The 11,509-nt window shown below is 41.9% G+C and overlaps 1 protein-coding gene across 2 annotated transcripts; it reads right to left on the bottom strand.

Annotated features, from left to right (window-relative positions):
- Positions 1-2,773: 2,773 nt before the first annotated feature.
- layna (layilin a) lies at positions 2,774-11,190 on the bottom strand. 2 transcript variants are annotated; one of them, XM_015960715.3, is made up of 8 exons: positions 10,762-11,190; positions 10,620-10,640; positions 9,673-9,970; positions 7,155-7,312; positions 7,032-7,076; positions 6,894-6,950; positions 6,723-6,819; positions 2,774-3,914 (listed from the first exon to the last, which is right to left on the bottom strand). In XM_015960715.3, exons 1-8 carry the CDS (start codon positions 10,835-10,837, stop codon positions 3,014-3,016), a joined length of 1,653 nt encoding a protein of 550 aa, XP_015816201.1. In that variant the 5' UTR covers positions 10,838-11,190; the 3' UTR covers positions 2,774-3,013. The 2 variants fall into 2 exon arrangements, with proteins under 2 accessions (XP_015816201.1, XP_070411786.1); XM_070555685.1 differs by lacking the exons at positions 10,620-10,640; positions 10,762-11,190 and having other exon boundaries at positions 9,673-10,581.
- Positions 11,191-11,509: the final 319 nt, after the last annotated feature.

Genomic DNA, 11,509 nt, shown 5'->3' with positions numbered 1-11,509 from the left:
ACAAATCATGCAGTTGGCCCAGGTGCTTCTTTTTCTCATGCATCTTTATCAGAAACCTGGTGCATAGATTAATCAAAATGTTATTCAACTGTAACAGCTTCATATTTGTGATCCTAGAGTGGCGTGTAGCCCTGGATGGATTAAGGAGCCACAGATTCTAACTCCATGATCTTCAATCTCTGTCTTCTATTATTCTCTTTTATCCAAATGACATCAAATCGATTGAAGCATTTTATTCGGTCCTCCGTAGCTCCATCTGGACCCACAAGAAGATGCATTACAGAGTTTTGATTAGATTTTCTTGGCTGTAAAGATATTAATCTTTAATATCCCTGTCTCAACCTGCCATGCAATGAACATTCTGAATCTCAGTAATCCACAGGGTTTCTTTAGAGACCTGAATCTAGAATAACCTGAAAGTAGTCTCAGAAAAGAGTGAATATCACTAATCACTGAACTAGGGTGCAAAGACGGAGAATACACAGACCAAAAACAATTTAAACTGAATCCTAAATGCATTTTAGCATTTTGTTTTACATAAAAAATGAAAAGCAACCCCTTTAACATTTGCTACATAGTAGAACAGCCTCTACGCTGAGAAACAGTTTACATTCTTTAGGAGTGATAAGCTAACAGCTAGTCTGAGTGCAGCTATCTTCTAACAATCCCCTAAATTTCATGGTTCATGCAACCAGCAGGAATATTTCTACTAAGTAATTATATTTCCACTAAATAATTTTAGTGCCATCTTTTGGATTTATTTAAACCATTGAAACATCAGAAAACAAAGTGGCTTTGATACTGAGACGTTTTAAAATAACTATTGGTCCAAACTGAAGCAAGCCCTTGTCTGGCCCTGAGGTGGAGCAGCAGCACTTTATGAAGCCTTGGGCTCATTTAATCCTATCCAGTGTCTCACTGGGCTGCAGCTGTTGGTGACTTGCTGGAGACACACAATTGCAAAGAAAGAAAGAAAAAAAAATCACCAACTCTCAAAGTAAGAATTTTACAGTGAAATAATCACAAAATGGTCTAATGTCTCGGAAGGAAGGTTATATTAGCCCCTTTTTGAAAACAACGCTGCCAACTTGCCACAAGGCTGAGCTGGCATCTGGGAGCCATAGGTCGTTTCTAAGTGGTCAAACCATGGTGCTAATGTGGTGCATATCATGTCCTTTTTACAAAAATTACACAGTGACATTATAAAGGTGGTATGGGGAGGTCTCTGCGCTGCAGCGGACTTCCGTTTAACTTGGGCATAGCATGCTTTTTATTGCTATCAAAGCTGCGCTCATTAGGTTTTTTCACAAGCTGCTCCTAAAGATGTCTGTCCTCCACAGTCCATGTAAACTGTGATCTGACCTCCATCTCTAATGGAGAGAAGCTTGCAGAGCTCTGCATCACTCTAGTTTATCATCTAAGCTGATGCTGTTCAAAAAGCGAAACATATTGCCCATGTTTACTTTCATTTTTATGAAAAGTTTTTAATGAAGTTTCCTGCCAGAGCTCAGAATTAACAACACCCTCTGTTGCACCAAGGTGTAATATGTATTCACAACAGTGGCGGCGCCAGGGGGGCGCTAGGGGATGCTATAGATACCCCTGGATTAGTCATTGCATCCCCATAGCACCCCCAAGTAAATATTAGATTTTTTTTTTTTTACAATTTAATTTTAATTTAACATGTGGATGTGATAATATTTAACATACAAAACAAAAATAATCAGTAAATTATCATATAGATAGTAAAAACTTACATCAAAACAGGAAATTGATGTTAACCTTTGACCTCATTTTCCACCTGCGAACGAGTGAAAGGTAGAGCAAGTGGTAAAATGGATCGGGTTTTTGTTGCCCACATTTCCACGGGTTCAGTCAGAAACGAATGCATCTTTGGAAGTGGTCTCAGACCCACAAAAACCTACGGATCTGGATGAAGAGAGTCAACCCTCAACCGCCACAGCAGTCGAGGGTTTAGCTGCTGGAAATGCTAACACTAACGTTAGCTAACCTTGCAACACTATAGATGGTTTTCTGTGTGGCTGTATGTGTTTATGATTTCATGGAAAAGAGATTGTTCATTTGTTTATGATGTACATTAATGATTGTTTCAGGTGATGTTGAGGTTTTGTGCACGCATGCGTATCTGCTAGTGTTCAAGGTGTTTTAGAGAACAATAGGTACACATGACCACTTCCTTCAAAGCACCCTCAATTAAAAGACTAGCTCCTTCATAGCACATGCAGAAAAAGAAAATTCTGGAGCCGCCACTGATTCACAAGTCCGGTGTTGCGGCAATATTACTACCAAGGGTGGCGGCACGAATGCTGCAAAATTCCCGCATTGCCATGCTGCCACACACCGTGTGATTTGCTGGCATGGTGTCCTCTCAAAAGGGCTATTGGAACAGATTTCCTTCTCAGCCAACTGTGTGGTCAGTTTTTCTCCTTTTAAAGAGGCAGACGAGGGACACAATCTTTTACAATATGTCCCACCTCCATACCTCCTTGTTCCAGAACCAATCGTATGTGAAACTACGGGGTTGCCAAGTCTGCACTGGCAATTGTAATTTGACAACGGCATTGTGAAAACAATGTTGGCCAGAAAAAGGCTCAGAAGTTATTTTACCCCTAAGAAACCACTGCACCTTTTTGCTTTACTCTAATATTTAACAACAATAACAAGCTAACGTTGAGCTAACAATGCTTACGGTCACTTAGTAAAAAATAATCGACTCTAAAATTTCTCAAACTGCATTTTCAATTGCCAACAACTCAATATTAGAGTGAAGTGTATTTACCTTCTTACCAACTTACTGGGTATGACTCGTCTTTGCTCATTGTGCTGCGCTGTGACTGGCAACAGTTGCTTTTGATACATGGACTGCAGTGCCCAGATTTGACCACAGGATTTCATTTTTACTTCATGCACCTTTAAGATGTTTCACATTCTCACACTTCTCATGGAAAATCTCACAAACATTAAGACATGCACTGTGAGTCATGAAGGAAGATCAGTAACTTTCTCTGTTTATCCAGTCCTGCTCGTTAAAATACCTCCTTCCAGAATCCAGGTTCAGCCCATTTTTGTAGCAGTCCAGATTTGTGTGGAAGGATTTTCGCTGTGTTCCCAGGGTAGTGTGAAATGTCTTGTGCTTCCCGCTGGTGACGTAAGTCTGGTAGAGGTCAACCATTCCTGTTTGACCTCCAGGTTTTAGCTTGCCATCATACAGGTCACTTCCTGGTCGGAAGCTGCTGTCGTATAGACCGTGGTCTGTGTACAAGCTGCTGCTGTAGTGCTCACTCTTAGTGGTGCGACAGCCCATGCTTCTGTCATAAAACTCTCTGTTTCCACTGCGACCGAGACTGCTGTCATTCAGCTCTCGCTTTCCTGGGCGACAGAGACTGCCGTAATTCGACTCTCGCGTTCCTGGACGACCAAGACTACCGTCATTTGACTCTCGCGTTCCTGGACGACAGAGACTGCTGTCGTTCAGCTCTCGCGTTCCTGGACGACCAAGACTGCCGTCATTCGACTCTCGCTTTCCTGGACGACCGAGACTGTTATCGTTCAGCGCTCTCTTTCCTGGACAACCCAAGCTGCCGTCATAGAAGTCATGGGTCCCACGACGCCCGAAGCTAAGCTCGCCAAGATCAAAGTTTAGGAAGTCACTCTCTGTGCTCGCCAGCGTCACAAAGCCACTCTCTGTGTCCCGACCTCCCAGGTTGTCATAGTCACCTGTTGGCGTGTCGGGGGAAGAGCATAAAAAGGAGGTGTTTTTGGTGTGAGGCCGAGCTGAGACCAGGTCGTCATCCTTCTGAGAGCGAATGACATTGTAGACGTCTGGTGTAGTTGGACTGGGGCCAATTCCAGGTTCTGTCTGACATACTTCTGATTTGTGTTGTTTCCTCTTTCTGTTACACACACACACACACACACACACACACACACACACACACACACACACACACACACACACACACACACACACACACACACACACACACACACACACACACACACACACACACTCTTGTAAATAAAAAAAGACAACTCAAGCTAGACCTAAACACTGATTCTTTGAGGATCCATGACAGGCTTGTTTCAGGGGTTTCTGTGTTCCACGCCTGATTTTAATCAGTGGGTTCACAGGCCTCTGCAGATCTTGAGGACCTGCTGAAGAATGAAGTGAGCCACAAAATCAGGTAGATTAGGGCAGGAAACATATTGGAAACATGCCGATCATAAATCCTGGCTTTTGAACATGTTTGATTTTCTAACCCCTTCTTTCCACGGGACACGAAAGTGCCGTGTAACGAAATAGAGGCATTTTACTTGTGAGCTCCCTTCCAACTGGGAGCGATTTTGACACAAAACGGGAGTGAAAGCGTTCCACACAACTGATCCTGAGGTCACAAAATCACAGGAGAATTGCAACACCACGCGTGATTTTGAAAATTACAAACAAGTAGAAAGACAGCTGCAAGTATCCAAAAAGGTCTGTGGCTTCTTTTTTGTTGTGTTTACATCGACTACAGGGGTTTTAACAGGAAATGACGTATGTTCATCTGCACGGGACTTTTACTTTGAAAGTTTCTGGATAATTTACACTTTTCTTGTGTTTGACCTCTTGTCTGGCTCAATCTAAACTGTGGAGTTTGACATGTTTTGGAACCGTAACGTGTAAAAAATAAGCTTGAAATGTAATGATGGCGTGCCTTTTCTTCTGGGACGCGTCAAAAACGTTTTACTGCCAGCGGAAAGTACGTTTCACAGCTGATTTAGTGGTGGAAAATTCAGGCTAGTCTTCTTTCCACAGACAAATAAACATTCTGACTGTTGAATGAGATGTGTTGACTATTAGAAATCAAAGTAAGGGGAGCATGCAGCACTCCTTCTCCACCATGTTTGTTTTCTTTGAAGTCATATTTGGTCTTTCTCTTTAGACCAGGAAAAGTCAGTGAGTGAAATCACTTTGTGTTTATTGTGTAGTTTGGGTCGAGTTGCTGCACACCACACACTAGAGATGTAAGAAAATGTAGATATACAGAAATATAGCAACATTTTGTGTTATGACACTGAATTGATCATTAAAAGCAGAGTATTACTATTTTTAAATTGAGAGTTTATTGGAAACGTTAACAATATTACTTTTGTTTGGTGCAAATCAAAATACAGCTTTTACCGCCTTCACTCTGGCAGAAAATGAGATCTGGCGATAACACCAGATGTGTCCTGAAATAGTTTTTCAATTAAACTCTGTCTTAAATGGTAAATGGCTTTTATTTTTTTATAGCATTTTCTTAGGGTTCTACAACCCCCCAAGGCACTTCACAACACAATTCACCAGCAGGCAAGGTGGGTTGAGTGTCTTGCCCAAGGACACAACAGCAGCAACAACCTGCTACTGCTGTCTTTAAAATTGTATCGCAATATATCAAATCTTCTCCCCTGTATTGTGACATTTGTCATATTGACAGAATTTTGCATATACACACCCCTATTACACATTAAAGGACACATTCTGGTGAATTAATGATTTTATTTTTTTTACCACCGTGGTCTCCCATGCTTTAAAAACTGTGAAAAAATTGAAAATCCTGCCGTGTGAATTGTGCTATAGGTAGACAAATGGCCCATATCAACTATCAGACCTTCTCTGTAACTTTACCGGACCTTCGTGGCATGCCCTCATCTCCAGTTCATGAGGCTTGCCTAAAAGAATCACATTCCAAGCCATTTCAGGGACCAACCGAGTACCTAAACTGGGGCATGTACTGGGAATAGGCCCAGTAGAGTCACTGGGCGGGTCTTATGGTCAACTAATTTGCAGATGTAGCCAAACAACTGGTGCTTCTTCTGATCATCGTTGAACACCACTTTTTACTACACACACAGCTGTTATCTCTGTCCAGTAAATGGATGAAATTACGCCACACTATGACTAATTTTAAATTGCCTTTTGGCGCCAATCAGGGATGTCGCTCACTGCCAAAATGGTTACCATATGTTGACATCTTAGCAAAGTTCTGAAAGGGCCGAACGGCTGAGAGAACCGAGCAGTGTATTTCCCTTGTAACTTTCCCCCTCTCCAGAAATTTCCCAGAAATTCCTATAGTGGAAACACGGCTATTGGTGCAGAATTGAGAATTTTAACATTTCTGTCAGAGTGAGCTTGTCTTTCAGCAACATTTAGCCTGCACCACTGGCTGGATTTTATTCAAACTCGGAAAGTAATAATTGGATGTACATTTACATCCGACTAACTTTTGAAGTGAAGTTAATTCCGGGTAGAAAAATCAGACATTCCTTTAAAGCAGACAGTTTTACAGATATTCAGAAACAATAACTTTTGATGTCAGCTGAGAGTCAGTCCCAACAGATCATGTTACGATCTCCCATAAGATTGTAGCGTTTACAAGAATAGGCCAAAGAAGCCATTTCTGTAGAACTATAACTGTTTCTGGTAAACGTCTGATACGGTTTGTTGTCAAAGCAGTTCCACAGTAGATTTGATTTGCTACAAAAACTGCTGAGGCATCGCTATAGACAACATTTTTTCTTTTTAATTTAGAAGGTATCTATACGTTTTGCAGTTCACCTACTTTTTATCTGGTTTATTTTGTTTTCACCTAAACACAACCACCCACTCTTCATGTATTGTGATATTTCTGACTCCCATTGGTGTTGTAGCCTTTGTTGTGTTGATTTTGTGTTCTCACCGCCTGAGTAGCAGCTTGAAGCAGCAAACTCCCATCGCTGTCAGCAGCAGCAGGATGAGTGGGATTGTGGGAATGATCACATAAACTAAATTTACCACTGAAAAACAGACTCAGTGTTAGAAATGCAGAATTAGTGATCACTGTCACAGTTTAAATAAAAAATAGTATAACCTGTGCTTCTGTTGTGATCACTTGGACCCCATGGCTGCACAGATGGGAAGAAGGCGTCTGTAATGAAAACGGTGTTAAGACTCTGTTTGTCTCTAAATAGGGGAACCTCCAACTGCAGCATGACTGCTGAATGATCACCTGTTTGAGTGGAGTTTGGAGACAGAGTGGGGTCCAGTAGTGTCTCTGAGGAGAAAACCAAAGGTGACATCCAGTTAGGCCCTTCTCAATGTGAAACAGAGGCCGATTAGCCCTCCTATGTACCTGTAGTGTATTTGCAGATAAAGTTGTTCTTGGTTTCACAGTTGTCGTCGTTCCACTGAAACATGTAGAGTCCTCCTTGTCCTGGGGGAGCAGACGGTTGGTGGTACATAACCACACATACTTCATAGCCACACGACGGCTCATCCAGGTGCCAGTTCCTGAAACACACAGATACAATAATACAATGGGTGGGTACGGAAAGTGTTCAGACCCCTGTCAATTTTTCACTCCTTGTTACATTGCAGCCTTTTGCTAAATTCAATTAAATGCATTTTTCCTCAATAATGTACACAAAGCGCCCCATATTGACAGCAAAACATAGAATTTTAGAAATGTATGCAGATATATTAAAAAAGAAAAACTGAAATATCACACCGCCCCATGGTAACGTCCTTTTGCTTAAACGGAAAACTGCATTATTATAAATTTTGATAGGGGTGAAGAAAACCTCACTGTTGTGTGTTTGTAATGTTTCAGCTCATTTTCAGCACCAAACAACAATAATCTTGAAGCACCACGGTTGCTTTAACCGGATTATTGCTCGATATTTTATTTAGTAAAACACTGCAGGAACCTGGTTCAGTTCAATTCTGCTGAAAATTCATACCAAACATCAGTTTAGATAGAAATATTAGCCTGTTGCTCTACATCAATAACTAACTTTAGCAAATTTGGGTCATCAACTGATTCTGTTGCAGATCTTTAGTCCAAAGTTGTTCACGTAACTTTAAGGTAAATGAAATCCCATTAAAAGGATGACTGATAGATGTGAAGGCATCTCTTCATAAGCAGCAGCTGAGTCCAGCTGTCCATGTTTATGTTTATTTATTTGGCAGATGCTTTTTATCCAAAGCGACTTACAATTTGGGCTGCATGGTGGCGCAGAGGTTAGCACTGTTGCCTCACAGCACGAAGGTTGCAGGTTCGAAGCTCGGCTCGACCGCGGCCTTTCTGCGTGGAGTTGCGTGTTCTCCCCATGCATGCGTGGGTTTCCTCCGGGTACTCTGGTTTCCTCCACAGATCACAACATGCCCTATAGCGTCTGCTAAATGAATAAACAAACAATTTATAACCTACAGGGCATGTTGTGATCTGTGGGGGAAACCGGAGTACCTGGAGGAAACCCACGCATGCATGGGGAGAACACGCAACTCCACGCAGAAAGGCCGCAGCCGAGCTTCGAACCTGCAACCTTCGTGCTGCGAGGCAAAAGTGCTAATCACTTCGTCACCATGCAATTTTACCTGAACCTGTTTAGGTTGCATGCAATGCATATAGGCATGGACATAATTTTCACTTTAGAAGTAGGGGAGACACGGGGGGGGGGGGGGGGGGGGGGGAATCTTTACAGTATGCTCTAATGGCAAATGGGCTTCAACACAAATGGTTGTTTTCCGCTTGGTCGTAGAGCACAACCAGTGTCACTTTAATATAGCGTTATATGTTTTTGGATGGTAAAAAGTACAGGGGTCAAAACTTGACTTTGGAAAAAGTGGGGGGGACATGTCCCCCCTGTCCCCCCCAAAATTACGTCCATGCATATAGGCAAGGCAAGGCAGCTTTATTTGTATAGCACATTTCAAATACAAACGATATTCAAAGTGCTTTACAGAAGCAAGAACAGCAAATACAGTAAACCAAACAAAGAAATGTAGATATTAATTTCAGATTAACAGATTATAATAAAAAAAAACCACAAAATTCATATTTTGTTTTTAGTCTTTTTGAGAAGGAACTCTAGAAATGTAGCCACAAGGAAAATTGTCTTTAAACTAGAAAGCCTTTTAAAAGCTGCCCTAAAGGTGTGGAACACCTGTTTAATCAATACATTTACAGTGGTCTCTAGAAGGAATGAATGCCTTGTACTCTGGGGAAAAAAGGCCCCGATGCGTCTGTTTCTGGTGCTAGTATCACTAGTATCACTAGCCTCATCAGAGGAGAGCTTCAGAAGGTAGGATTTAGAGTCTTAATTCCTGATACATCTCTCCTCTGATTGGCTAACAGCAGCACATCTCTACCACTTTCTCTGTTTGCTCTGCAACTTTGATGTTTTATCTCCACAACTAACACAAGCCTGAAGGAGCTCTGCGGTGGAGTTGCTAGCAGTTAGCTTCTGTTAGTCGAGACGTTCTCTGCTGTTTCCTGGACGCTAAACCAACATCAGCCTTCCCCGTCCTGAGTGATAATGGGTGAGTCCATGACTGTTAGTGACAGTGTGACGTACATGTCAGGCTTTTCTAATCCTAGAGTTTCACTGTCTATTTTCTGTCAGAAGCTGATGCAGGAGACAGGTGTAGGAGACTATTTTCATGTTCAGCCTGCATAAAAACCTCAGAGTGATGATTACAATCAGAAATATTCATGAAAAATGGGTTTTCAGTGTTCCACACCATTGAGAGTTATAGTTTTTCTTTTACCTGAGTAGGTTTTTGCACTTGATCAAAGCTTCACCACATTTTACCAGAGTACACAAGTTTGAATACTTTTTATACCTCTGTGTCTTCCTCTTTGGTCCCACCTGAATGTAGACGTGCTGCCATCCAGCCAGTAGTACTGAAAGGAACAGTCAGAGCTGCTGTCCTCGTCTCCATGGTTACGTCGGAGTCCTAACCAGAAGTCTCCATCTGATGGGCGGAGCTCTGTGATGAGCTGCTCTATGACCTTCTGCTCAGACTCAGACTCGATGCTCAGCAGCCGCCCCCCGTCTCGCCTGCAGGCCAGCTCCGCCTCCGCAAAGTTCAGTTTCCAACGGAGCTCCGAGAAATAGGCCAGCTTGTAACACGGCCTGCCTTTTCCTGCCTTGCACACCCGTTGGCCTGAAATCACACACACACACACACACACACACACACACACACACACACACACACACACACACACACACACACACACACACACACACACACACACACACACACACGCACGCACGCACGCACACACGCACGCACACACACACACACACACACGAAGATTGTACATTTTTGTTGATGTGAGACACAAAATGATTTTGTCTTGCTTTATTACACAAAAGCATCAACTGCTCTATATCTGATGGTTCAATTGTTTTGTGGGTTTTTGATCTGAAAACTAAATTGCAACCCTCTACTGGTGACAAGAACAGAGTGCGGGTCACTTTTCTTTTCATTTAGTCAAGTTTAATGAAAGGTGCTCACAGTTCTGCTTTGTAGTAAATCTCAGTGAAGGTTTGTGTTGACATGACAATAGGTCATAGGCTTGGATAATTAAAGAAAAGTACTTTTACTAATCTTTTATATCTTCAACACTCAACTTTCTTGGCTAACAGCAATAAAGTGTCTATTTGCATCATCGGTCTGTTTCTGGTGGGACACAATTCTACCTTTTATCAATCGCAATCAAGAGCCACCAGTGGCCCGTGGGCCACAGTTTTGAAACCTAGAGTACAACTGACTAAATTGACCTTTTTGAATAATGAAAAATGTTTACCTCTAGCTTCAAATAAGTCTGCTTCAGAAGCCAAACATCCAGCGTAGAGTCAGGAAAATAGGTTATGAGGAAAAGTGGATATGCAAGCTTAATGAAGAGTCCTTGTTGCGAGGGTTTTTGTGTATTTTAGTGAGAAGCTTACCTGTAATGAGGCTTGCAGCTGCAGACAGATGAAAACACAAAAACTGAAAAAAACAATGAATTATGACCAGGTCCATCTTTCTTAGCTATCAGCTGTTTACAACCAAATTGTGTGTTTTAGTTTAGTTTTTTTCATTTTGTTCTCTGTTCATCAGTCAGCTCATCAGACTAGTTTAAGTTAAACAAAATAACCCCCACCTGAGCTCTAAGACATGAGCTGTGGTGGGAGAAAAAACTCTAAAAATGTTAAATTCAAAGAGGATCTGAGTAAAATAAGAGTTAGAGATGAAAGTCTCCTGATGTTCCTGTTGTATCTGGTGAAAGAGAGGATCTGAAATTGTGCAGGAGAAGCAGGGAGGAGGAGGAGGAGGAGTAAAGGCGGTGCGTGGTTTGGGAGGGGGCTGTAATCTGTTAAGAGCAGCCTTAATGATAAGAGAAGAGGCTGCATCGATTCCAAGACATCTAATCATGCAAGTGCTTCTCATCGTAAACGCTGACAAGAGGCAGATTCCACTCATTCCTTTATTACTTAAGCTTTTGGTATCATTACAAAAGTGTTACATGAAAATGATCTCCTCTAACTCGATCAGAGATCATTTAAATCATTTTTTTCTCAGATCTACGCTGCAGCATCCTTACACGTTAAGTCGATGATGCTCCAGTTGTGAATTGTTTTCACATCCACATCAAACATGAATGTGTTTAAAATCAAACATCAATGTTTTCCTCAAATAAATATGTTTCAGCCC

The sequence above is a fragment of the Nothobranchius furzeri genome, chromosome 10 (genome assembly GCF_043380555.1).
Source record: "Nothobranchius furzeri strain GRZ-AD chromosome 10, NfurGRZ-RIMD1, whole genome shotgun sequence".
NCBI lineage: Eukaryota > Metazoa > Chordata > Actinopteri > Cyprinodontiformes > Nothobranchiidae > Nothobranchius > Nothobranchius furzeri.
The sequence above is the reverse complement of the archived record's forward strand: the minus strand, read 5'-3'. Positions and strand labels throughout refer to the sequence as shown.